At 39.9% G+C, this 26,868-nt stretch overlaps 2 protein-coding genes across 3 annotated transcripts in view; one reads left to right on the top strand and one right to left on the bottom strand.

Annotated features, from left to right (window-relative positions):
- stxbp1a (syntaxin binding protein 1a) overlaps positions 1-14,564 on the bottom strand; it is a 31,237-nt gene extending 16,673 nt beyond the window's left edge. The window contains exons 1-4 of one of the 2 annotated variants that reach the window (XM_079656985.1): positions 14,423-14,564; positions 2,029-2,078; positions 1,337-1,418; positions 1,169-1,245 (exon numbers count right to left, since the gene is read on the bottom strand). In XM_079656985.1, the coding sequence (XP_079513111.1) occupies positions 1,169-1,245; positions 1,337-1,418; positions 2,029-2,078; positions 14,423-14,459 (246 nt within the window). In that variant the 5' untranslated portion in view covers positions 14,460-14,564. The remainder of the gene's footprint in view (positions 1-1,168; positions 1,246-1,336; positions 1,419-2,028; positions 2,079-14,422) is intronic. The other variant, XM_079656986.1, reaches the window with a different exon arrangement.
- Positions 14,565-18,493: 3,929 nt separating this feature from the next.
- Positions 18,494-26,868, top strand: part of niban2a (niban apoptosis regulator 2a) — a 27,931-nt gene continuing 19,556 nt past the window's right edge. The window contains exons 1-5 of the mRNA XM_079658392.1: positions 18,494-18,764; positions 24,123-24,253; positions 25,683-25,811; positions 25,912-26,017; positions 26,604-26,771. Of these exons, the coding sequence (XP_079514518.1) occupies positions 18,710-18,764; positions 24,123-24,253; positions 25,683-25,811; positions 25,912-26,017; positions 26,604-26,771 (589 nt within the window). The 5' untranslated portion in view covers positions 18,494-18,709. The remainder of the gene's footprint in view (positions 18,765-24,122; positions 24,254-25,682; positions 25,812-25,911; positions 26,018-26,603; positions 26,772-26,868) is intronic.

The following is a 26,868-nucleotide window of genomic DNA, read 5'->3' as shown; positions in this document are numbered from 1 at the left end:
ATGTCAAAGCCTTTACTTAAAGGGGACCTATCATGCAAAATGCACTTTAGTACGTCTTTGATACATGAATATGTGTCCCCGGTGTTCCAGGGAACTCACCAAGTGTCAGAAAACACAACCCTCTCTATTCTCGTCCATACTCAAATCTCTTAAAAAGGGGCTGCAACGGATCTGATACAGACTGATCCAGATTTGAACACTTCTATGACGTCACAGAAGTGGCGCTACGGCTATTGGGCCAACTCCACCAATCAGGAGGAGACAGCCACGGACATTGCCGTTGGAAAGCGCTGGAGACGCTGTAGTACATATGCCAGGCCTGTAGATGGTGCTGTTCTCACAGAATCAGCCCATGCAAAGACAGTGTTAAATTGAGCAAAATGAGGAATGGCTAAAATGCATGATCTGTTTGGTATTTTGAAAAATAAAAAGTATAAATATGCCTTATATAGGTATGGTCCTACACTATATTATTCAAATATAGCATGATAGGTCCACTTTAAATCACTTACCTAAATGACCAAATGAAAGATATACAGCTATAAATACATTTAAAAATATTTGCTCAGCATATAATGTCAGAGCTTATTTGTCAGCACTTGTTTAAGTTAAGTATTAGTCCTGTGTCAATATAAAGTCAACAATTCAGTTTTTCAGTCTTTGCATTTGAGTATTTTTCAGGGGAAATGTTATTCAGTTAGGACTGTTAAGTCATTAATCACTATCTACTGTAGTTTAGCCTAAATATCCCCTGGTTTACTTTTCCCAAAGCACTGTTGTCATTGTTAAGTATAAATTGGATCAGTAGGTACGTAAAATCCTTAATATAAGTGTGTTCTTCTATTGCCTATACATACAAATTGTTAAACTGCATCTCATATAATTATACTCGCTGTTTATCCCTTGATTTTCTAATTATCAGTTTGCAAATGCTTCTTTCATTTTGGTGTAATATGTAGCAATGTGCAAACCATTTGTTATTCTGTATGTCGTTGTACGTATATTGCAGATCATATTCAAGGCACACTGTAGACCTCAACCTGCTTTGGCAATGCTCTACTCCATCATGGTATTGCCAATAAAGCTGAGTAAACAGGCGAGTGTTTGGACACACGGCGGCTTCCTGCTGCCATGACACACACTATGAACATGAGAGGGGAGAGTGTACCTTTTCTGTCGGCGTAATCAGGTAAATGGCCTCCAGGCTGGGAAGAGGCTCTCGTCTCTTCATGATGTCCTCCACAACTAGAGAAAAGAAACAGTCACAGAGGAACATACACACAAACAAACAGACAACAATGTAAACAGGGCAGAGGATGTGATGGTGGTCTCTTACTGGTGATGCCCTCCGTCATGATGTCTGTCATCTTGCAGCAGGACGACAACATCCTCATGCTCAGCTGGTCCACGATCAGTGCCTGGCAACAGGAAATAAAACAGTTACTATACAAATACAGTGTGTGACTAAATATTGAACCACAGTTAATTACGTCACTGACAATGAAACGGTGTTATTTAAAGGGGACCTATCATGCAAAATGCACTTTTGTACGTCTTTTATACATGAATATGTGTCCCCGGTGTTCCAGGGAACTCACCAAGTGTCAGAAAACACAACCCTCTCAATTTTCCTCCATACCCAAATCTCTTAAAAAGGGGCTGCAACGGATCTGATACAGACTGATCCAGATTTGAACACTTCTATGACGTCACAGAAGTGGCGCTACGGCTATTGGGCCAACTCCACCAATCAGGAGGAGACAGCCACGGACATTGCCGTTCGAAAGCGCTGGAGACGCTGTAGTACATATGCCAGGCCTGTAGATGATGCTGTTCTCACAGAATCAGCCCAAAGACAGTGTTAAATTGAGCGAAATGAGGAATGGCTAAAATGCATGATCTGTTTGGTATTTTGAAAAATGAAAAGTATAAATATGCCTTATATAGGTATGGTCCTACACTATATTATTCAAATATAGCACGATCGGTCCACTTTAAATAAAGCAATATCTGCAAACCGTGTCTTACCTTCCATTCTCCCTTCTTCTTCACCTTCTTGATGACATCATTCATAATCTCTGCAAAAGAAAAGAGGCATCCTCAGTAATGTGATCAGGGTAGAGGGGTGTGATGAGCGTGGATGTTTTATCATAAACATTAGCGAGGCACACACAAACATACAGTACCATTCAGAACAAAGGATGTGTGGGTAAAGATTACTTTTGGGAAATTCTGAATTAATGTACTCTTCTAATATCAGAGTAGAACATGATAACAAAGGCCCTACGTAGCTGTGTACGTAACCGGATGTATGATTACCCAGAAGAGCGTCAGGACACACTGTTTTAGGCATATGATAGCTATGACAAGGATTAACATGAAGATTCAGCCTTTATGGAGATAGACATATGACTGTCATGTTTATTGCTTATGTGGGTTTTAGCTGATCTTAACTAAACATTGAATACTGCTTTGAACCGGTATTCCTGCATCTTGTGACTGATACACCCTCTCTTGTATACACGCATGTGAAGGACACTATTCAGGGAACTGTTTTGTCTCATGCAGCTCTGTATGTGATGACTACTTTCATTCTTGCAAGGATAACAAATACATGTATCCTGATATTGAAGATCAAGCCGGTGACAAGTGATATTTTCTTAACAATTACCTATACTGCTGTGACATTTACCAAGTGCGTATTAATGCTTTGTTTAGGCTATATTAGCTCACCTGACACCAATTCAACCCCAAGGACAAATAAAAAACTACAGTTTTCCTGACCTGATTATGTACCCTTCATGATCCCATAATGCAATTCTAGCCAGGAGGACAATAGCATGCGAAAGTGAAATATAGCCTCCAACAAGGTCAATGACCAGAGCTCTGCAGCAGCAGCAGAGTAAATCATCTGGATGAAGAGTGAATATATGAACGCAGAGTGTGTGCTTTGTTTCTCAGTGATCTCAAATATAATCCCATCCACTGTGAGGTCGCGGCACGATGGTCGTGTTTAAGCCACCATACCGATATTAGCCTGATGACTTTGCAAACCATCTGTCAGCCATGTTCATATAAATCCATTTAAGGTGAATTACTGTTGGATTGCTGTGAATATATTAACTGCTAAGCCCTTAGGCCCCGGATAAAACCTGAGGCCACACGAATACTGATGGATTATAACAGATTTAAAAAGGACTCGTACAAAAAAAGATTACAGAAAACACATCAAATAAGGATCAGGGATGCGCTGCCTCTAACAACCAATGCTCATTTATTCCAGGTGAAGACACAGGCTGCTGATTGGCTCTTAACAGCAAGATGGAGGAGAGGAAAGATACAGTAGATGAGTGAGAAGGGGAATAAAAACATTGATTGATAGAAATATAAATATAAGGGAGGTGGAAGGGAAAGGCCACAGCAGCGACTGAGTACATGGGCTGCCATAGTAAGCACTGAGCTATACAGCGGCACATGAAGTTAGTTTTTTATACTATAACTATTGATAGGTAGTTACGCAATTTGACAGAGGCCAAGTATACAGTAGACACATTTATAATTAAAAATGTCAGTTATAGCTCGCAGCTGATTACCATTAACTGCATACTAAAATTGCCCAAAACCAAAAAGTGAGATAATCAAATCAAGTTTTATTTATATAGCACATTTAAAAGCGATTTCTGGTGGAGCCAAATTGCTGTACATGTAATAAAAACACTTTACTACAATCACAATAAAAGACAATAATTTACAACAGAAATATAAAAAACAAGAACTCAGGGAATAGTCAGATGCCATACTCCGCTCTGACTAGAAGGCCAGGGAGAAGAAGTGAGTCTTTAGTGTTGATTTAAAAACCCCTAGGGTCTGGGCCGACCTCACATGGAGGGGCAGACTGTTCCAGAGCCTAGGGCCAGCTGCTGCGAACGCTCGGTGCCCTCTGGTTTTGAGCCTGGTCTTGGGCACTATCAGTCAGCCGACCTTAAACCTCTGGCTGGGTGTAGCGATGGAGGAGTTTGGCTATATGGGCCGGAGCCAGCCCATTTAGAGCTTTGAAAACAAATAAAATAATTTTAAAATCAATTTGGAACCGAATTGGAAGCCAGTGTAGTGAGGCCAGAATTGGGGTGATGTGGTCAGTCAGACACGCAGCTGCGTTCTGGACTAGCTGCAATAACAATATCTGTCAAAAAAATAAAACAACATTCAGTGTTTGAGTTGTCTCTATTTTGTATGAGAATAGGATGTAAAGGAAGGAAACATAGACAGACACATACCGTACAGTATATGACTTGAACCTTTCTTGTGAATAAAGCTCATATTTATGTTGTCAAAACGACTAAATGAACCTTTAAAAACAGTATTCGCACTATAACTGACACCGACAGACACATTGGCAGGACACCAGTGAGTCAGAGGAACTTCATCTGACCTCCTGTGGGACAGAGGATCTTAGAAAGGTCTTATCACCAAACGAGAGATTCCTACACTCAGCTTCAGACTGTTACCAGCAACTTCCATTTCCTGTTCGGGAAGCTGCTGTGTCAGCAAAGCAGCAAGTCTGATTCAAACCAACGCAACACACATTAAACCACAAATCTGCGCATGTTGCTGGAACCTCTATTCAATTTTTAAAAAGTACACTTCAAAGGAAAAAAAGTGTACACTTGTTTTCGTTTATTCCTAAAATGTTGACACGTGTTTCATCCAGCAGCAGCTCCAGTCTACAGGATGAGAACAGTGGGACATCCTCTACTGGGTTTCCCTTTCCCTCTGCTGCCGCTGATGTGTTTCCCTTCTGTTCTGTGCAGCAGCATTTTTCTGATAAAGCTTTTCTGATAGAAACCAGTCACTTATATTAAAAAAACTAGGGCTTTTTAGTGACTTTCTTTTTGTTTCAAGGTATTACACTGTCTTTCAAAAGTCTCAAACACACATTTATTGTGGAAATAAAATAAACCCACACTATAAATTGTATAAAATATGTTTAAGCTGGATTAATAGTGTGTTCATCATACAACACCCTCTGTAAACAGTTGAGCTGGAGACATCACTAAAATAAAAATGGCGAATTGGATAAAAAAACATGATGACACTATATTTCCAAAGCTATTCTCTCCTTCATCTCCTGTATTGACTCAGTTCACTGAGCGTGTAAATAACAAAACTATGATGATGGACTAATGAGCAGCACACTCTGATGACGGACCATGTACATCAGATCCACGTCGGGGGAAACAGCACTGTGGATTTTTCCTTTCTGACCACTGATAGAGGTACAATAACACATTCAGACAGAAGGGAAGGGACCTGAGGAAACACAGAGCAAGAGCTGTGTCAACTACACAGGCTGAGTGGCAAAATACACACAACAAACACACATTAACAAACACACTCAGAGGCCTCATAATGTCTCACACCCAGTCTAACAGGATACTTAACATCCCACAGGAGAACAAAGGCACAGACACTACAGGCAAAAACATTATTTAGTTAAAGCACTGGTCAAATGTATCTTCTTAAAATATGGCCAAAATATATATATTTAAATGTGTATATTGATGGAAAGATATCTAAAGTTCTTCCTAAAAACCTTTTGTTTAGAAATTGAAAAATGTTTGACCCTCAAACTTAGCACATCATTATTTAATAAGATACTGCCTCAGTGCTTATTTAAACCAAAGCATTTAATACAAATGTGTTTAATATAAGTATTTAGCAGTGGGATTTGTATGATGCTATCAGGTAGCATGTTGACCCTATTCACTTATAGTGTTTTCCTTTAAAAGGCAAAAAGAAACTAATTAATTTAAAGAAAATGTGGACATTTTCATAAATACACCTGAAAAACGTCTAGATCAAATCCAAATCCATATAATAAATGAATAAATAAAACCAGAAAAACTGTCCATACACTCCGTGCCTCTAATCCAGATGACAATATACCACAACCATAAGACACGGTGTGATGTGCGTCCTGATATGAGAGTGGGTCCGTGTTGCAGCCCTGACTCTGATCATCATACAGTAGTGAGGCACAGACAGCTTCTCACTCTGCCTCGTGGTTCTCCCCCTGCCTCGTGGTTCTCCCCCTGCAGGGACTTTCACCTTGGAGAACATGACTCATTTCCTTGGATCTCAGCTTTACAGCATCATCATCATTATCGTTCCCGAGAGAATCTGACACGGCTGACCTAAAGAGACAGGCAGGTACTTCGGTAGGGCTCGCACTTAAATACAACGTCAGCCCGCCCCTCCCCGTTCTTTCGTTCAGACACTTGTAGGGTCTCAAATGAAAAAAGCTAAGAAATGAAAACATTAAAACATTGAGCCTATACTAGGCCTTATAAAAGTTTGAGTCCAACTGCAGTCAGCATGTCGTTGTGTCCCTGGGCAACACACTTCACCCCAAATGGCTCCTGTGGGGGTTGTCCACAGTACTGAATGTATGTAATAAAAGCGTCTAACAAGTGAAATGTAATGTAATGTAACAGTGATGTTGCATGATCAGGTTTTATCGGGATATATTTAATTTTTTTAAAAGACAGAATGGAGGCAAATAAAAGTGGCATTTCCTCATGGAGACCATTATGTTCTATATTGGGCTTTGTTAGAGTTCATAGTGTGATTGAAATTGAGCTGAAATTATAAGTAGTTTCATTAAATAATCAAAAAAAATCAATACCAATTGCTAACAACTATACATAGATGACCATAGTTTGTGGTTATTTAATACATTCAGGTTATATGACAGTTGTTGAGCAAAAACCTATAATTAATCTAAGACATCACTTTGAGTTGTTTATTAATTTGATAGTTTTAAACCAAAAACATTTAATAGTTTAAAGAGAAAACATAAATTTCATTTGTGAAATCAAATCACTTCCCTGCAGTTCAGTTCATCTTGAACATTGATACAAAATTAAATGAATACAAAATATATAAAATAGATGTAAAAGAACGTTTAACATAACAAATGTTAAAAGCAAGACCTACTCTGATATATTTATTTTTAGCCAGGTCAGATGCTGCTACATAACTCACTAACCAGCACCATTTGGTTGTGAGAAAATCGACAGAGGATCAGGAGTTCGGAGCCTCTACAACCCCAACATCCATCCATCACACACGAGAGGAGCAGGTCACACAGATAAAACAAATATGAAATAGAAATGGACGAATGTGTGGACCTTTCTCATGACCTGGGTGATGGGAGGGAGCGGACATATGTTTACAAAAGCCTACCTCAATAGCCTGAAATATGAGCTTATGCAAAGGCCAAATAAGAAGGCCATATGAGCACACGACACACTATTAACATCTCAAAGCAACAGATTTGAACTTGGTGAGCAGCTAGATGTTATGTTGAAAATAATTTTGTTCCCTAAAAAGACCCAATAATATCTGTTCTATATAATACTGTTATCACAATATTCAAGGATCTTATGGCATGTGTGTCTCACGTTGTGCCGCCCTACTGCTGAGATGTTCCCTGTAAAGGCACTCATTTGTTAATGCACAATAACCTGTTCTGGCCATGTTGCCTGAAACACACTTTATGAGGGGACATTTAGAATTATAGGTTCCCTATTAATCAATACAAGTTGCTTGTGCAGCATTAAAGCTTCAAAATATTCGGTACAGCTTTAGGATTATTTCACAGTTGATTCTAAACACTACATGACATGTCTAATTTAGTCCATGTATGTGTGTCCTCTACCTGCTGATCTGTCTATGCACGTGAGGACAGTGTGGCGAGAGGCTAGCATTAGTCTTCAGCTCCAAATCACTGTGATTCTCCAGAGACTGCACACTCACTACAGCACGAATATTATGATCAATCAAATAAAATCCCTGAACGATACATCAATTCCCTTTCTTAATTATACCCAAAATATCCCTTTTGATTGGAAATACAACACATTATGGGAGCTTCAGATGCTCTAACTGCCATCTAACTGTGACTTGGAAGATGGATTACATTTGAAATGGTTACAGAGTCATTCTTTTATCAAAGTAATCAACTAGCAAAATGTTTTACAACTCCATCACAAAAATAAAAGAGCATGTGGATGGAAGATGGAGGTGCAGGAAACTAGGGCTGATCGATAATGGCAAAAATCATAATCACGATTATTTTGGTCAATAATTGATATCAGGATTATTAAATACGATTATTCATTGACTTTGAAAACATCCATTTATTGAACTTTAAAGCAAATAATAATTTGAACAGTATCTTTTTAACTGTTGATTACCCTGAACGTGTAATTCAACTGAAAAACCAATACAAAAATAAATTAAATAAATGATACATTTAAATAAATAATATCTAAATAATAAATACCAATAAACAAGATCAACAAATATTTTGGAGCGCACTTCCACAAGCTACTAAACATATATAAATATGATAAATAAAAATAAATTAGACTAAAATAATTAGATCAAATATGTTGCAGTGCACTGTCACAACCTAGCAAAGCAAAATAATCGTTTTTTTCGATTATGTTGTTTTCCTAATTGTGGCAGGCCAAATTGTAATTACGATTAAAATACGATTAATTGCGCAGCCCTACAGGAAACTATCAGATTGATATTTAATTAAGTAATTCATACATTAAGCGGCGTTTACATACCTAAAACGACTTCACCTACAAACATTTGAATATAGTTTGTTTCATTTGGTTACCTCTAATGCCCTTGTATCCACTTTGAGAATGCGTCAATGCTATCATAAATTATTATTTTAAGTTGTTAGCTAAATGTTTAAGATAATAATTAGCTTGATTCTTGTTAAGTGGAGAAACCGACACAATGACAGCAAATGTGATGCTGATAAAAACTCCACGGATCCCATTTCACCACTGCTTTTATTATTGGCCTGAGTGAGGAAGACTATAAAGACAGCAAATGGAGTGGTTTGCATTAAAGTGGAGCTGGTAAAAAAAACCTCACAGAAACCACAGGTGCTGAAAATGGCAGTCAGTGTAATAGACTTCGGGAAAGAGAGTGACGCACTGTGATGCTGCAGGCTGCAAAACCTGGCCTGAGGTCTGTCTGAAGCTGTGAGCGCTCTGCAGATCAGCTGTACGGGCTGATGTACAACATTAAAGCCCAAACCGATGTCATTTTGCATATGAAATCCTTTAACAGTTAAAAAAACAACCGGTTAAATCATCACTATCAAGCAATGCTTTCTCGATGTTGTTGTTGTGGCTGGAGGACAAGAGCATAGCTGGTGCTACTTGGCTTTCACACTGCACCGATCTTCTATAAGAACATATTTGTGTAACAGGGGTTACATTTGTCCCCAATGTCTGTTTTTAAAGAAGGATGGAGAGAGCAGTCACATGCTGCTGAGGAGAGTGGGAGGAGGGGGATGTCTGCCCGCTCTGACACAGCACTCTGCCTCAGTGAAAGAGACGGGAATTCATAAAGATTGTGAGACACTGTAACCCTGAATTTAAAGAGCTCTCTTTCAGCCAGGCCTTCATGCTTTGTCACCACGGCAACATGACATTTCAGCATTGGATTTATCTCGGTGTATGCAGGAGGCATGTGTATTTGTTGTGTGTGTGTGTGTGTGTGTGTGTGGGAGGGGGGGGGGGTGTGTGAGTGTGTGTGTTTAAAGGAGGCCGGGGGGTGCAGAAACTGCGTCAGAGACTGAACGCAGTTGTGTGTGATGCTCTGGTTCAGGGATGCTTCCAAGGTCAGATGAAAGCTTGTTGTTGTGTGTGTGTGTGTGTGTGTGTGTGTGTGTGTGTGTGTGTGTGTGTGTGTGTGTGTGTGTGTGTGTGTGTGTGTGTGTGTGTGTGTGTGTGTGTGTGTGTGTGTGTGTGTGTGTGTGTGTGTGTGTGTGTGTGTGTGTGCATGCATGTGTCCTTCTCCGTCCTCTTTCCTCCTCTTCCTAAAAAGCCTCATGCAGGGAAGAATAAATCGCACCCGCCTGCTTCCAGATACTTCCAAAAGACTGAGCAACCCACTCATCACATTCCACCGGATGATGACAAAAATCCTTATGTGCAGCCCTATTCCCTAAATGTTGAACTATCTCTGTATTGGAGATCATCAATCAATTCATCGTGGTCAATAAAAGCTCAAACAACAAGAAAAATGTAAAAGCTTTTTTTGTCAGTCCAAAGATATACAGTATAATAAGATAAATAAAACAGAGACATCTCCATATTTGCTGAAAATAGTATTTTTGCATGAGAAATGATTTTCACTATTCATTGATTCATTATTGAATTGAAAATAGTTTTCTTTCAACTAACCGTTGAGTCAACTATTGGTCAGCTCTACTGGAAATACAAGTATTTGTTTCCTTTTCAAAAGTGAAATCAATCAATCAACAGCAGTCTCACGCACGTACAGTATGAGAAGTAGCTAGAATTAGGATGTAGTAAAAATAACTATTAATTATTAATTATATGATAACATACGATGAATCTTGTTTGTTTTGTACATTCAATTACATTTAAAAAAACAAATGATTATGATTATAGGGGCTACGTTATTTTGGAGCTAGTCTATATGTGCATCCCGGCGAGAGCTGGTTACCAGGCCGATACAATCAGTTATCACAATATTTCATTTTGTTCTCCCCACAGGAACAAACCTCATCACCTCACTGCGATGTCGAGACTCTGGAAGCTGCATAGTCACTGCGCCTGGATTTTGTTCACCAAGAAATTGAACACTGGACAGACCCAGGCTAGATTGTTCACATGCTAAAAGTCTAAAAGCTCAGCTAGGCTAACCATTCCCTTATTCTCACTCTGTAATTGTTGCATTGTCATGACAGTGGAGTTGGTTTCCTTGAGTCATTCCCTGCGACAAAAATTTAAAAATCCTAAAGTCTAAATCAACGAGACAGGACAATAAGAAATACTCAAATTCAATGACCAGTACAAATCGATAGGCCTCGCATCACTTCCTACTGTACAACCGCACCAATTGGTAGTGTCCTAATGTCATTCCTGTTACACTATGAATATTACTATGATATATAGTTTATAATCATGGCATTGGAATAAAATCACACTTTGGCAAACAAAACAAGCCTCACACATGCTAACAGTTTAGCCCGACCTTTGCATTCACACATTTCACAGACAGTAACACCGATATCAGTTTGAGTGTTGCGGGGATATGTCTTTCTTTTTTTGGATAACCACTGATAAATAAAATGTAACCCCATTGTTTCTACTGCATGGTGGCCAATAAACCTATACATATCACTTTCACAGTTTGTCTTATTTGAAGCCAATGCTCTAGTACTTGTTTTGAAAGCTAATGCACTACCAAGATTCATGCTTTTGTTTTGTTTGTATCTTCACGGTTGAACGCACTTATTGAATGTCGCTTTGGATAATAAGGTTATAGATAAATAAAATGTAATGTAACGCCAGAAGGAGAAAATAAGAAAAGGGTGTGTTCAATGAGTGTAAAAAGGAGACCATGTTATTGCCAATGTCAGGTTGTTCCCTGTCTGGGTCAACATAACAATTTCACAAAAGGCCTCGTGAGAAATTCAAGTTATGGAAAGAATAACATGAAAACCTGGACAAACTAATGAAATCCAGCACAGCAGCATATAAGCATTACATGTAAAGGGTTTGCCTCCTGAATGTTAAGAAAATTTGACTTGTTTTATTCACGGGTTGTATATTAATTGTTTTCTATAAATGTATAGCTTTTCTCTCCTTCTGTAGCTCCCTGGGACTGATGCTCATATACAGTCCTGGAAAGGGAGGGTGAAGCTCGGCTGCTGCCCATCCCCCCTCCTTCATCCTGGCTGCTACATGCACTGCAGAGCGTACCCATGATGGTGCCGCCCTCCCTCTCTGCCCCCCCCCCCCCCCCCCCCCAAACACACCTCCACCAATCCCATCCCAGCTTCACCTCAGCCAAACAGAGCGCAGGTGGTGCCTGCCTTTACCTACTGGGAAACATTCAGGAGGGTTTATGGTGTTCTAGAAAAGACAGTTCACTCGACACAGAGAGCCTGCATGTGGCTGCCTTTAGTTTTACAAAACTAGCTTATGTAATTGCCTATTTGAAGTCTAAATAATGACATAATGTAGAACATGTAGGAATTGTTGGCATGTGGTGGATGTATTGTGTAATGTTGTAGGTGCACAGAAAATACATTTTGTATAAAAATCGGTCTTAAGAAATGTAGGCGTATAACATAGCAAGTACCAGTTATCCAGGTCGTTCAAATGCAGATTTGGACTCATGAATTTCAATTCTCACATCAACCATGATATATGTGACTATATAAGGGATGCACAATATTGGAATTGTGTTGTAAAATTCCAATATTTTTTCATATTTGGCATTTTTTCCACCTAACTGCAGAGAACACAAAGTGTTTTCTGTAGTGGTGTTAACATGTTATTACGCCTGATGTTATTGATATGGACATATGGCCCATTGGTATATGCCGACATTGAATGTACACATTGATCGGGCAAAATAAGATAACTACATCAACTTAGATTACAAGTAAAATATGCTATATTTATTTTTGTATATGATATGGGAGGAAACGTTTATTTCTGAAAAATGTCAATATTTAATTTTAAGGGGTTTATCTGTCAATACCTAGAGCGTATTCATCATTGTGCATCGGGACACTAGGCCAAACCATATTCCCTAATGACCTATTAAAGATATTCTAACTCTACAGCAGGGCTAGACAGTGATTCAGTATTATCAATGGAATATCATTACAATAAAATAATAACCTGTATTCCAAATACTGTGTCTATTAATGGGAAACTAGATAGCATGGTATTATATTAATTGTCCATCCATATCCCCCCAGCCCAACTTAACTGTACCGTTTTCACAAACCATCAATTACAACTGTATTTCATTATATCTGTTATACTGTAAATATTATATTGTACTTAAAGAATTACATTGAATACACATTTTTGGATTTTGTTCTGCAGGCTCAACTCTTACTCCATGTGGGAGGCCTGATTCCCAGCCAGAGCACGAACCTTTTCACCCTCTATTATATCACAGCAGAAAAAGACTGGAGCTCTCTAGGACAGAGGAGGTGGATGTGTATCTGTATCTGTATCTGTGTATGGGTTGGGGGTGGGGGCCTAAGAATTTGCAGCAGGACACATGATTAATGTCATGCATCACTGATCATGATCAACGTAGGACATTTCAAAATGTGGCATCTTACTTCCAAAAAGCAAGACATTAGTACTCATTGGGTATATGGAAATTCTGCAGAGAATAGTGATCCTGTGTAAAACAAATCGACAAAAAATATGAAATCCTGCACCATGGGGCAGGGCACGTTAAAATGAAGTGAACGTGCCAGTGAAGAAATTACAGAAGACATTAGGGTTGTATGAGATATAATGCTTAAATGTAAGAGCTCTACGTGTGAGGCTTTCCTTCACTGAGCAGGCCTGTCTGACATTACCACGACCACCAACACTTGCACCCAGCTGACCCTGATGAGGAGAATGGAGGAGCGCCTCCATGTTCAGGCCTGCATCAGGCGGATGCTGGAGCATCGGCCTAAATAAATGAGTCTAAGTGAAAAAGATCATCGCTGGACAGTCGAGTGTCCTGATGATGCAGGATTACACAGGCTGGGTTTGATCGGTGGCGCAGCGCCAGTAAAGGACACTCAATGAGCGTTTCTGGACGGTCACGCATGTACAGATAATGCGGAATTTCTTGCGTGTGTGGCGTTTTAAATGCAACTTTCTCGTCTTAGATACAATCCGCCATTAATGTGCAGCGGAGCTGTCAGCAGGTTGGCTCGGCTCAGCTCAGAAAGGGTGTTTTACGCAGCCGATTCATGCTTAATCATATGGGTGAGGCACTGCTGATATTAGGGAATCCCACGGATTGAGTGTGTTAATCTGCAGCCATTTAATTATTGGCAATAATTAGCCATCTGAAGTGTCTACAGTATATCACACAACACTATTCGGGCAGAACCACGGTTTATGTTGCAGCTCCAGCGCAGCGCACATTATTCCTGAAATTACCGCTGTTTGTGTGCTACATTATCTTCCAGGCTTTCTGCATCCTTCTTGTTCAAGATGCCTACGTTCAGCAGTGGCCTAATCATAGCTAGTTAAAGCCATGTTCAGGTCTACTCTGCTTGAAATACAAATGCGCATCCTCACTGCAGTGACATAAAACCAGCCTCCACTGGTTATCAGCTCACACACTGCACGGCTGTGGTTTACAATAAAATACAATGGAACACCAAGAGCACAACCTTCATCTTCATCATCACCACCACCATCACCACCCAGATGTACTAGCGGACACATCCGCATCCTGGAGACACGCACAAACCGCAATTGTGCGCACAGCTCAGCGCCACATCTCAACACATTAGGAAAAAAAATACTAAAGAAATCATTCTTACTTTCGCCGACCACCGCCTTTAATCCGATAGGTGCCATGATGCTGCCGAGTGTAGGACTGAGTGTTCAGCCTCTGCTTCCTCCCTATCTCTCTCTCCTCTGTGTTCACCTCACAGCGCTGCGGAGGAGCCTCCAGTTTGAAACGTCACTGCGTATCCTTCCGCATCATCTCTCCCCCCCCATGATGGTGCTGGATATGTAGCTACAACTGCGATTTATTAGCTTAAATGTCTTATAATTACCAATTTGTTCTCGAGTCACTTGTTAATCCTATTCCGAGACCCCCAGAAAGATGCCACTCAATCATTGCCTTATAATAGTAGCATTTAAAACCTATACAGCAGTCTTTATGTTTCATGTGTGGTGATGTGTTTGGTTTAAAGTAAGGTGTTAATTGTTTTTAAAACAGCACTGTCAATTGTAAGGTTGAAATTCATATTGTTACTGCTTGGTAGATCACATTCGTTGAAACAAACTATCAATTAGAAAAATATTGAACATGTTACTTGTATTTTGTTCTACTCATTTATGAACAAAGTGTTCCAGCAACAGTGACAATTATTATAATTGTTTTATAAGTGGAAACATTTGTCGACAACTCCAAACTCCCTGACCGACAATAGGCTACTGCATAGCTTGAGATAGCCTATCGACTTTCCCACTCAATCTGCATTAATCACTGATAATGTTGTACATGTTTTCTATTAAAAGCTCAATTATTTCTCAACTATCGGTTCTTTGAGCACAATTTTTTTTTAAATCCGAACAATGTATTAATTACATGTGATTTGTAGAACTGGTTCGTTGTAAAGTGAGGTTTTCTGCAGTGGATACAGGCCCCTCAAGAATAGCAAAGAAACAAAGTGTCCACAAGGGGGCAGCATAGCTCTTTCTACAGGAAACGCAAACAGATGGCATAACGAGAAGCAACTTTTGACAGTGCAAACATTAATCGAAGGGCTTCAAAAGTAGTATATATATATATATATATATATATATATATATATATAATTATATATATATATATATATATATATTATATATATTATATATATATAATAATTGGCTGCCAACATTTGAGTTCAATTGGAGTGAGATTTTTTTTGGTGAACCGAAAAAAGAAACGTTCATGTGTACAGTGTTACAACTGTATTGCACATGTACAAACTACGGTTTCCCATTAATGTACCAGGCGCTACAGTGGAACACGCACATACACAGTGTACCCGCGACTCTTACAATGAAGGCTCGATAATCAGCTCACGGCATATAGGTGTAAGCAGAGGTAAAGTGCTATTTTATAAGTGTGGGGGGGGGGGGGGGGGGGTCCTCACCTCCTCTAGGGGGGTCCGGGGGCATGTTCCCCCGGGAAGATTTTTCTTTTTAAATATTGAAGTTAAATGCATCAACCTGGTGCACTTTGAGAGCAAAAATAATTTATGGTAAACAGATTTTCTTTTTCTTTATGGATATTTTACAAATCACTCACCTTTTAAACTGTATTCTTGTTTTACTGTCACATAGTATTTCATAACTGTTTTTCATTTATTCTTATAAATGGTGACCAAAACGTTTGAGACCCACTGAGATAACTAAACTAAAGTTAACTATCTAAACACTCAGAGAGTCTTACCTCACTGAGCTGTACACATTGATCGGGCAAAATAAGATAACTACATCAACTTAGATTACAAGTAAAATATGCTATATTTATTTTTGTATATGATATGGGAGGAAACGTCTATTTCTGAAAAATGTCAATATTTAATTTTAAGGGGTATATCTGTCAATACCTAGAGCATATTCATCATTGTGTATCGGGACACTAGGCCAAACCATATTCCCTAATGACCTATTAAAGATATTCTAACTCTACAGCAGGGCTAGACAGTGATTCAGTATTATCAATGGAATATCATTACAATAAAATAATAACCTGTATTCCAAATACTGTGTCTATTAATGGGAAACTAGATAGCATGGTATTATATTAATTGTCCATCCATATCCCCCCAGCCCAACTTAACTGTACCGTTTTCACAAACCATCAATTACAACTGTATTTCATTATATCTGTTATACTGTAAATATTATATTGTACTTAAAGAATTACATTGAATACACATTTTTGGATTTTGTTCTGCAGGCTCAACTCTTACTCCATGTGGGAGGCCTGATTCCCAGCCAAAGCACGAACCTTTTCACCCTCTATTATATCACAGCAGAAAAAGACTGGAGCTCTCTAGGACAGAGGAGGTGGATGTGTATCTGTATCTGTATCTGTGTATGGGTTGGGGGTGGGGGCCTAAGAATTTGCAGCAGGACACATGATTAATGTCATGCATCACTGATCATGATCAACTAGGACATTTCAAAATGTGGCATCTTACTTCCAAAAAGCAAGACATTAGTACTCATTGGGTATATGGAAATTCTGCAGATAATAGTGATCCTGTGTAAAACAAATCGACAAAAAATATGAAATCCTGCACCATGGGGCAGGGCACGTTAAAATGAAGTGAACGTGCCAGTGAATAAATTACAGAAGACATTAGGGTTGTATGAGATATAATGCTTAAATGTAAGAGCTCTACGTGTGAGGCTTTCCTTCACTGAGCAGGCCTGTCTGACATTACCACGACCACCAACACTTGCACCCAGCTGACCCTGATGAGGAGAACGGAGGAGCGCCTCCATGTTCAGGCCTGCATCAGGCGGCTGTTGGAGCATCGGCCTAAATAAATGAGTCTAAGTGAAAAAGATCATCGCTGGACAGTCGAGTGTCCTGATGATGCAGGATTACACAGGCTGGGTTTGATCGGTGGCGCAGCGCCAGTAAAGGACACTCAATGAGCGTTTCTGGACGGTCACGCATGTACAGATAATGCGGAATTTTAGTTATCTTTCTCAGTCTGACAGGACAGAGCTCTCCCTCTCATTGTTTGAGAAACAGCTTTTAATATCCGTTAAGCTAACCAGATGCTAACAACAACAATGCAAATAGTGAGATTGGTAGAAATATACTGTAAAGTTATTTAAGATGATGAATCATTGAAGATTTTACATTATAAATATTCCCCAAAATTATTCAAAAGCATATTCTTCCAAACTCCTTGCTGTAGTATGACACACAGGAGACTATTGATGTGTGTGGTGAGTTTGGTAGTAATAAGCTGTAATAGTGATTGAATATTATTGTATTCTCTTTTTTCGGAGTTGCACTTTGCAGACGGTCCCTGAGCACTCGTTTCTTCTCCGGCTGCGGATAGAGACCAATGTAATGTGTCCATCTCGGAGGACGGCGCGTATTGGCTTTTTTTTTGATGAAAATGTGATTGTAGTTCGTTGTCAACCTTACCACGGTACATAGGAGACGTCATTTGTGTCTGAATAACGTTTCGTTCATGAGTTATTGATCCGTGTAATCAGAATCTCCCAATATCATTCCAACTTTATTGAACTAAGCCAGAAGACCGTCTCATTTCGTAGACCGCTCAGTTTGCTGTTCCTTCACTTTATTTTTATATTTATATACATTTATTTTGGACGAAAACTTAGCGTGAGGAAAGGCAAGTGTGGCGTGAGTGCGTGAGATATGGGTTAATTGCGTGACTCTCACGCTCAATGCGTGAGTGTTGGCAGCCCATTGTAAAAAAAAACCACATAATTTTAAATGTCTTTTGTTTAATTTCTTAGGGGTTGTCTTTATAAACAGTATATGGAGGTTTGGGTTTAAGCTGTCATATTATAATTATGTAACTTCTATGTTTATCTTTAATCTTTGTTAGCATGCTCTTAATCAATATGGTATCTTTGCCACTTTACGTGCTAGCCTGTAACAATGTACATTTCCCCTCTGTGGGACGATTAAAGGTATTCTGATATTCCTAAATGATCAACTGAACGCTAAATGAAGTCGGGCAGCACCGGAGCATTGCACCGTAAATATTGAATATGTATACACTGCAATAAGCCCTTGGTTGAATCTGGCCACACCCTTGGCAGGGCCGCCTGAACACGTTGAACCAGTGATGACTCCCAGAGGGTGTGTCCTGCCGCTGTGAACCAGACTAGTGTTCACCTCCTCTTCCTCCTCCTCCTCACCGGCGGGAGTCGACTCGTCACCTCGCAGCAGCCCTCCCTCTTACACGGGAGAGAAGACACGCAGCAGCGCCACAGCCGTGGAGGAAAGTGATTTTACCAGCGGATATTAGAGACTACTAGAGAGACCACTTGAAGAACAGTTTTACCTCGGATACTTGCGCGATCTGTGAGGCTCTCCTGTAACCATGGGGGACGTGGTGTCTGCTCACCTGGATGAGAGCAGGAGGGAGATGATAACAGGTAAGGGAGAAAGGAGCTATAACTGAAGGACTAGTATAGACACTACTAAGTTTATTGATTCTTATCCAAAACTGACTTTTCGGAAAAGTTTGAAAATACCTCCTAAAGTGTGTTTATCCTCCAGTAGGGGTAATATAAAACACACTTAAAACATTTTTCAAATAACAAGTCTTTGAAGTTATCCAAAAGTATTAAATGTGTTAAATATAACTTCAAATCATTAATACATTTCTTTCTCTCTTTTTTTGTCAAGAAGCTCATGTGTCATGGATAAAACGTATAGTGATTACATGTCTTAATACTGTATGTGGTGTTAAAATACATTCAATTACATTCTGATACATGCAGGGTTTTTAGTTTTCTTTTAGTCACGCTCAGCAAGTGTCACCTTTCCCCGTTTCCTTCTAGGACAAAGCTTCTCATTGATATCAGTGCATTGTTGCTCTGCTCTACTTGAGCAGTTTGCCTCGAATGAATCCCATCTCGGCTGCAGGCCTATTACTCAGAGAGATAATAAGTAGGTTTCCCAGAGGGGAGCCTGTTTGGATAAGTTTTGGAGAGACTGCTATTTAAGGCTCAGATTGCTCCAGCCTCCCACTGTGATCAGGTCTGTGTGGTTATTTCAAAAGGGCATGAGAGCAGAAACTGAAACACGTCCACGAGTCTGTATGCATTCTTGAAATTATAGAGTGTGATAGCTAAAAGTAGTTTGGCATGGGTCCCACCTTTAAAAGTTCCCAGGAAACAAGTGATAAGCCTTGCTTGTTTCGATTTTATGGTTTCTGTTTGGATCCAGCAAATGAGTGCTTTGCAGGAACTTTAGTTTTCAGCCTCATCTTCGATACCTCTTTATGGTTGTAATTGTGTTTGGTGAGTATGCATGCGTGCCTACATGCTTGCACGCAGGCAGGCGGCACGCCCGCTTGCAGGAGGAAACCTCTTCCGGAAAACCAAAAGTGATGTTCTTGAGGTCAGGCACTGGGTTTGATTGATGTTACGCACACATCAGAGAGAAAAACTCTCAGAAAATAAATTTTAAGAAGCTGGCTCTTGAGGTGAGCATTTTTTCACAACCTTTTCAAATTTCAGTTATTTAATTAATTGAACCAATTCATAAATACAGATTATCAATTTTTTGCAGCCTTAAAATACAATGACTCTGACGTCATGTTCACGATAGGTAGGCATTTAAAACTTAAGGAATGTGCAGCCTGTCAGATTCAGAATGAACTAGAGCTGTTAACAAGGTTTAAAGGTTGTGAGCATCAGAGTTGACTATAGGCCCTGTGAAGAGTGAGAGGGGGGAGTCATCTCAAAAGGTTTTTCTGAAGCTTCAACTGGCTATTGCCATTCCTCAATAGTATATGGATCCGACTAAATTGACAAAAACATGTCTAAAAGTTTGGAAATATAAAATATAAGACCACTAAAATCTGAAGAACTGTATACAGAGCCAGTCAGTTCAAGTTTTCTGCCAGAATACCAAACATTTTGCAATTATGTTCTGCTTCTGAGTTTAGCTGAGAATAAACTACACAAGAAGAGATGAGTCAGAGGGAAGGGGGAGGGCAACATAATGAGTGAAACGGCAGAGGTAGAGCGGGTAGAAACATGTCACAAGATCAAAAGCTCAAACTGCTGTCTGGATCTCACACACCCTCTTCTTCTACTACACACAGTATCTATAGATCTGTGCTCTTGTCATGCATGAGTGCAGCCATGTACACACGAATAACAAATAGCATGGCCTTAAATGAGGGGGTATGAATGTATGTGAGTGAGTGTGGGAGAAAGGAAGTGAGTAAAGGCGACTCAGCATTCCTGCATTAGGAGTCTTGTTTGGAGACTGTACCTCCCAACAAGGTGATTTCTTCATCCTCGCTGCACAAACATTCCCACCAAAATATTCCTCCCTTATGAGCCCATGCAACACATGCGCAACTTAGAGTTTGTACGCTTGTTTGTCCACAGTCTACAAGTGAATTAAACCATAATGAAAATGTTTCTTAACTAAGTGTCAAAGAACAAGACTGAACATTTTAGATTAAAGCAAAAGAGCCAGTTGTGTCAAAACAGTATACTTCAGTCATGCATTTGATTGGTTACCAACAATCAATAACGTTTATGAAGATTTTTTGAAACAACATTTACAGTTGAGTCCTTTGGCTAAAATCCTTCTCTGTGCTAATAGCTGAAAACAAGATTGCTATATCCGCCAGTAAAAATTTTCTATAGTGTTTTACGGTATACCATCACATATACCGACCCTAATAATCCTGTTTCACGCTCCTCGAGCTAGTCTACCAGTAGTCAGCACTCACATGCCTGCCAGCTGGTTGACTTTAAAGCCCATGTAGGAACCACGGCCTGATCCCGACTGGTGCTTTGTTCTTGGAATGATTTGCCAGCTGTTGCAGTTCGAGCGTAAGATGATCGACACCATATGACATGGTACCGGAAAACCATGAGTTGCGTCATCAGATCTGTAGTATGTCTTTGACACTTGAGCCAAGAAAGAAGCAGATCAATCAAACGCAGAAACCAGTCAGTAAAGTCGGACAGACCCCCTGGTAAACCAAAATGTTTTGTGAGGGTGAACTGAACGTGCGTCTGAGCCCCCAGAACATGTTTCAGTTGGTGTTGGGCTCCACCAGGGTTGTCCCTTGTCACCAGTTCTGTTTGTGATCTTCATAGATAGGATCTCAAGGCGCGGCGGGGGGGGGGGAGAGGGAGAGAGTGTCCAGTTTTGGGACCTCTGAATGGCTTCCCTGCTCCTTCCAGATGAAGTGGTTCTGTTGGCTGTATCAGACCGTGATCTGATGATGCAATGGGGTGGTTTGATTCTCTGTCTGATAATGGTAGATAGCTTCCTCTAAGTTGGGAGTGAGTTGCCGCCCCATGTAAAGGACTTTGCATATGTTGTGCATATTCTGGTAGGTGTTAAATGAAGCATGGGTTGGAAAGGCAGATTGGTGCAGCATCAGCAGTAACGCAGGCATTGTGGTAAGAAGGAGCTAAGCCAGACAGAAAAGCTTCGGTTTCGCACTTGATGTGACTTCCAACCCTCAACTGTAGTCATGAGCTTTGGGTCTCCTCAAAGACTTTTCTCCATAGGAGATTCAAATTAGAGATAAGGAGAAGTGGAACTGCTAGGAGACCCTGGGGTAGACCCAGAATAAAGCTAGAGAGTTTATTTATCTCAGCTATCTCGGGAACGCCTCAGGACGACCCAGGAAGTGCTGGAAAGTGTTGTTAAAGAGGGGAACTTCTAAACTACTTTGCTGAGACACCAACACCAGGCCTCTGGACAACTGGCTGACAATGAAATATAAAACAAAGGTGTACTCTTAGCCCTTAAGTCTGTATTTGTGTTAATTAATTCACATAACAAAATAAGAAAGGGGGCGCCTTCTCATTGATGGTGTGTTCATTTTCTTTAAGGTTCTCTTTTGTGGTAGATGGAGGGATATAATGGAACTTTTTCCCATGGCTATACAGGTTAAAACAGAGAACTGAGTGTGTGATTTATGATGTGGTCTTTGTTCCCATTTCTTAAGTGCCCAAAAAGTCTGTCCAGTCTGCTGACTTTGGCACAACAAGACAACCAGTGGAAAGTACCAGCTCTCTGCACACATGGAAGCCCCGTTAGTCTGTTCCATATCTTAGCCCAGATCCATATCTTGTGCCAGTTCACAATATCCGGTTCACATTTTTGTTGGTACCAAAAAAGTATCACGGTTCAATAGCCAGCCCTCCTTAACAGTGAGTTATTGGAGGGGGCCTATAAGCTCTCTCTCAATCTTCCTCTGACCCGTCCACTGACCTCCTCCAGCAATGACACAGTGTTTTTACGTTCGTGTCCCCGTCTCCTCCACATTCCCGGTCTATCCTGTCCTGTCAGCTCTTTCCTTCCTGCTCTCCCACTGCATGCCGGCTCTCTTGTTCCTGTGCTGTCCCTTCCCTAAGCAGATCATAGTCATCACCGTCTGCTGCTGACTGAGACAAACACACAGACTCTTTTCCAACACTTATTTCATACCCATAGGAGTATACTTTTTAGTTTCTAACTTTGTCATGATCAATGTATCGTTGAGGCTATGAAATGTCTGAAAATCAGGGTTCATACACTTTTTCACCAATGATTTTCAATGACTTCTCCAGGACCTTTACTGTACCTAATTTTCCATGACCAAATAAATTACTCTTTCTCAGCGGTCCCACTGAAAATGGTTTATTTTAATATGGAACAGGAAAATAAGGTCTGCATATGAAACATGTTGAGCCTATCTAAAACAAATCAAATAGTAGGCTTACTAGCAACTAAAATCTCTCACCAGCAGAACACCTCGTCAGTTAAATGCCATTTTACGTTTCATTACTATACGATACAGTATTTATTATCATTATAGTGTTACTATTTCGGCGATTAGCTAAAATATAAATTATATTTGATGCAACTTTAGTTACATTTCCATGACTTTTCCAAAACTTTGGGAAAAATATTGTTTTTCCATAACTTTTCCAGGGCCTGGAATTAGCATTTTGAATTTCCATGACTTTTCCAGGTTTTTAATGACCGTATGAACCCTGGAAAATATTCATCACAACTACTAAGGGTAAATGTTTAAACTGTTGTCCCGCCACTAGTCCCCAACACCCAACAATATCTGATTCTTAATGGCAAATATTTTAAGGCTCAGGCTAAATTTGGGTGTAAATATGTATAAAAAGAAGTAAGGCATATTTGACTGAATAGAGCAGTGAAAATAACATGGATTCTTGGGTTTAAAACTTACGAGTATGTCTAGAACAACTTGACCTCAGTGGTATTTCAACTATGCAAAAGCTTTCCATCCCTAAAGTTTCACTCATGACAGGGCTGTACCAGACAGCCACGACATAAAGTGAACATTGCTGCTGATAATACATATCTCTTTTAGTGCTGCACACATTTCACTAGGCCAATTTTCCTAAAGTGCTGATAGCGGCAGCGGAGGTTGTGGCCTGTCTGACTTGAAGAGACCTATTTTAAGAGCAGCTCCTCAAATATACATCGCTACTATTGGACAAATAATTAGAGTTGATAAAACCATCCTTAGAGATTCATGTGGAAATCAGACATGTTGGTGTATAATTGGAAAGTGCTCTGTTCTCTACTGACTTGTGTTTGAACCAAATGAACTTCAACAATTGTATTCAAGCTTTCTTTTTGAGGTTTCACTGCAGAACGACTCAAGCTGTATCTTAATACAGCTAACATCATTTTGTACTGGACTGTATCTTAAATGATTCTTTATACGTTCGTTTGTTACGTTTGTTTCTGATCTCGTGTCTGTCTGTCTGTGTGTCCTCCTGCAGCTCGGACAGGAGGCGTGATCCGAGACTTCAGTGACGTGTACGAGCAGCAGTACGCAGTCGCTCTGTTCAACAGCGTTCGCTATGAGATAGAAGGAGGAGGAGGACCGCAGTCGCAGCTGCTTCACAGGAAGGCAAGACCTGCTTTGTATCAGTTATAAAGGAGAGGTTTATCTTTGTTTAATGAATAGAACGATACAAGACGTACAAAGAAAAGAAAGTATGTGTCATCCACCTGTGACTGGCATTTTAAAACTATTTCAACTCTGGACCAGTGACGTTATTCTTTCTGTAAGGGACGAATGTTCGTATCCTAATGCGCAAATCAAGTAAAGAAAAAAGGGTTGTTCCAATGATTCATATTTGCTACTCAGCATTATAATAAACTCACCTAAATCTCTCGAGCTTTCTTTCTGCCATCGTACAAGATGAACAAACTCACACTGTTGTTTAAGCTTAGCAGTGTATGCTGAACACAAGCTTTCATCAATGCAAGCTTTGTTCGTGACAGACAGAAACAGAGCTTAATGTTTTACACAGAGCTCATTATTGGGTCTATGTATCGACACTTTACCTAACAGGAACGTCTGCGCCACCACTTTTTGTATTCCTCTCATCTTTTTGGTAAGCCACCGCACCCAAGGTCCCATTTGTTCACATGTTCAATCAGTGAAGGGGAAGTGGAGCACATTTCACACATGAACTGAGATGCTGTTAGGAATGCTATTTATTCTGGCTTTTCATCTGCTCTCCACTGAGAGAGGACAGCTGCTTGTGTGTGTGCTTAGGGCAGAAGTGACAAAATGATGCATTATGTGAATTAACGCTGATTGCAAATAAATATACTGTAAATATAGACACAAAGACATATTTTTAATCGGCCATTTTATCTGTAGGTACACCTTTTAATGTCTTGCTGTAGTGCAGAATGATGCAGCTGATTTGCATGTACACCTTTTTCGGTTATTCAACTTTTTTATTTTTTACTAAAAGGCATTTATGTGCAGAAAAACAAACTTTTCGGTGCATCAAATCCAAGTGAAAAACAGTTTGAACTGATTGCATCCGTGTAAACAATCTGGATGTTTTCAGTATAAAGTAATACAAACTAAAACTATTGTATTGTAGTCAAATATTATATTTAGAAAAACATTTACCCTGTGGTCTTATTCATATAACATTATGAAAGATCATGGCCTTCTTTCTGCTCTGCCCCTGAGATAAGCACAAGTGACCCTGCTACTCATTCACACAATATCTACAGATAATTAAAATGTTTCCAGCAAACAAACAGCAGCAAATATTTCCTACAACACAAGAGTCTCTTTGTGTTTCTGTCTCCTTCCTCTCGGAGCAAAGTCACAGTATTATTTGATCCATGACAGGAAATCTTCGAAAACAAAGTGGGTGGTTTGTTTCCTAGCGTAAACACTAAACACCAACTAAACTCCAGGCTTTGTGAATAGTTTCAAGAGATCTAGAATACAAAAAGAATGTTAGATTACAAAATAACATGCACGTAACTATGACAGCATTATGCTAAAGTGCTTTGTGATTTTTCAGGACCCCTTAGCAGGCCGCTCCATCTTCTCTGGGAGTCTGTTTCAGTATCAGGAGGAGAGTCGGAAGTGGAGGAATCGATTTGTGTCGGTGCCCGACAGCTACATCATCGGCCTCTATGAGAGCAAAACAGTGAGTGCAAATCCTACTCGTCTAAACATCTGTCCCATTCGGCGATTTGGTCTGTTGTGTTTAAATAGATTGGCATATCTTGTGCCACATTTTTCAACAGTCACATGACAGGGGCCTTCACCCGAAAGTATCTATCAACTGTGCTGGGTACAAGGCCCTGACCTCGATGGAGGAATACATGGAGCTGATTAACACCAGCCTGCCAGGTAGGAAATGGCAGATGGTGAAAATAATGCATTTATTCTCTTTATATGACAATATATGACTAAAAGTGGTTTTTATATTAGCATTTGACATCTTCCTGTCCCCTTGGTTTGATGTCTATTAGTTTTTAATGGATCTGTGGTTAACACAAGCTGAAGAATTGTCGACTTTTTATCTACGACATAAGTTGCGTCAGTAAACGACCCCACCCATGACTGTCTGAAGCATCTTTGTGTCATGAAAATGGAGATTGCCAACAAGTGACTAAAAGAGATTACTCAGCGTCATTAAACCGAACATTAACCACCTGTAGCTTAGCGATGGTGACATGCAGTCAAGCAACCTTTATGTAATTTGGGCCTAATGTTAGCACTTTACTTTAAAGACTGCAATTACGCTTTCAAAGCTGAGGAGTCAATAAGGAAGTTATCCTGTGTCAGTATATTCTGGAATCCAACTAAATAATCCAATTGCTATTTGCCGAGGGGAGCCCTTCAATGATAGCTTTTTATTTTTCTATTTTCTTTATTGCCTGTAAAGCACTTTCTAAATCTTGACGTTTCTCATTCTTCTTCCATCATGTTGTAGATATCAAAGCCAAAGTGGCGAGTAATCCTTTTATCAAGTGTGCGAGCCAGTTCCCGCTCATCCTGTGGCACCCGTACGCCCGCCACCACTACTTCTGTGTGATGACGGAGAAGGAGCAGACGAAGTGGCACGCAGTACTGCAGGACTGTGTCAGACACAGTAACAACGGTAACCACACACACACACACACACACACACACACACACACACACACACACACACACACACACACACACACACACACACACACACACACACACATACT

Source organism: Notothenia rossii (genome assembly GCF_949606895.1).
Source record: "Notothenia rossii genome assembly, chromosome: 11".
Taxonomy (NCBI): Eukaryota; Metazoa; Chordata; class Actinopteri; order Perciformes; family Nototheniidae; genus Notothenia; species Notothenia rossii.
Note: the sequence above shows the minus strand (reverse complement) of the source record. Positions and strands in the feature narration are given on the sequence as shown.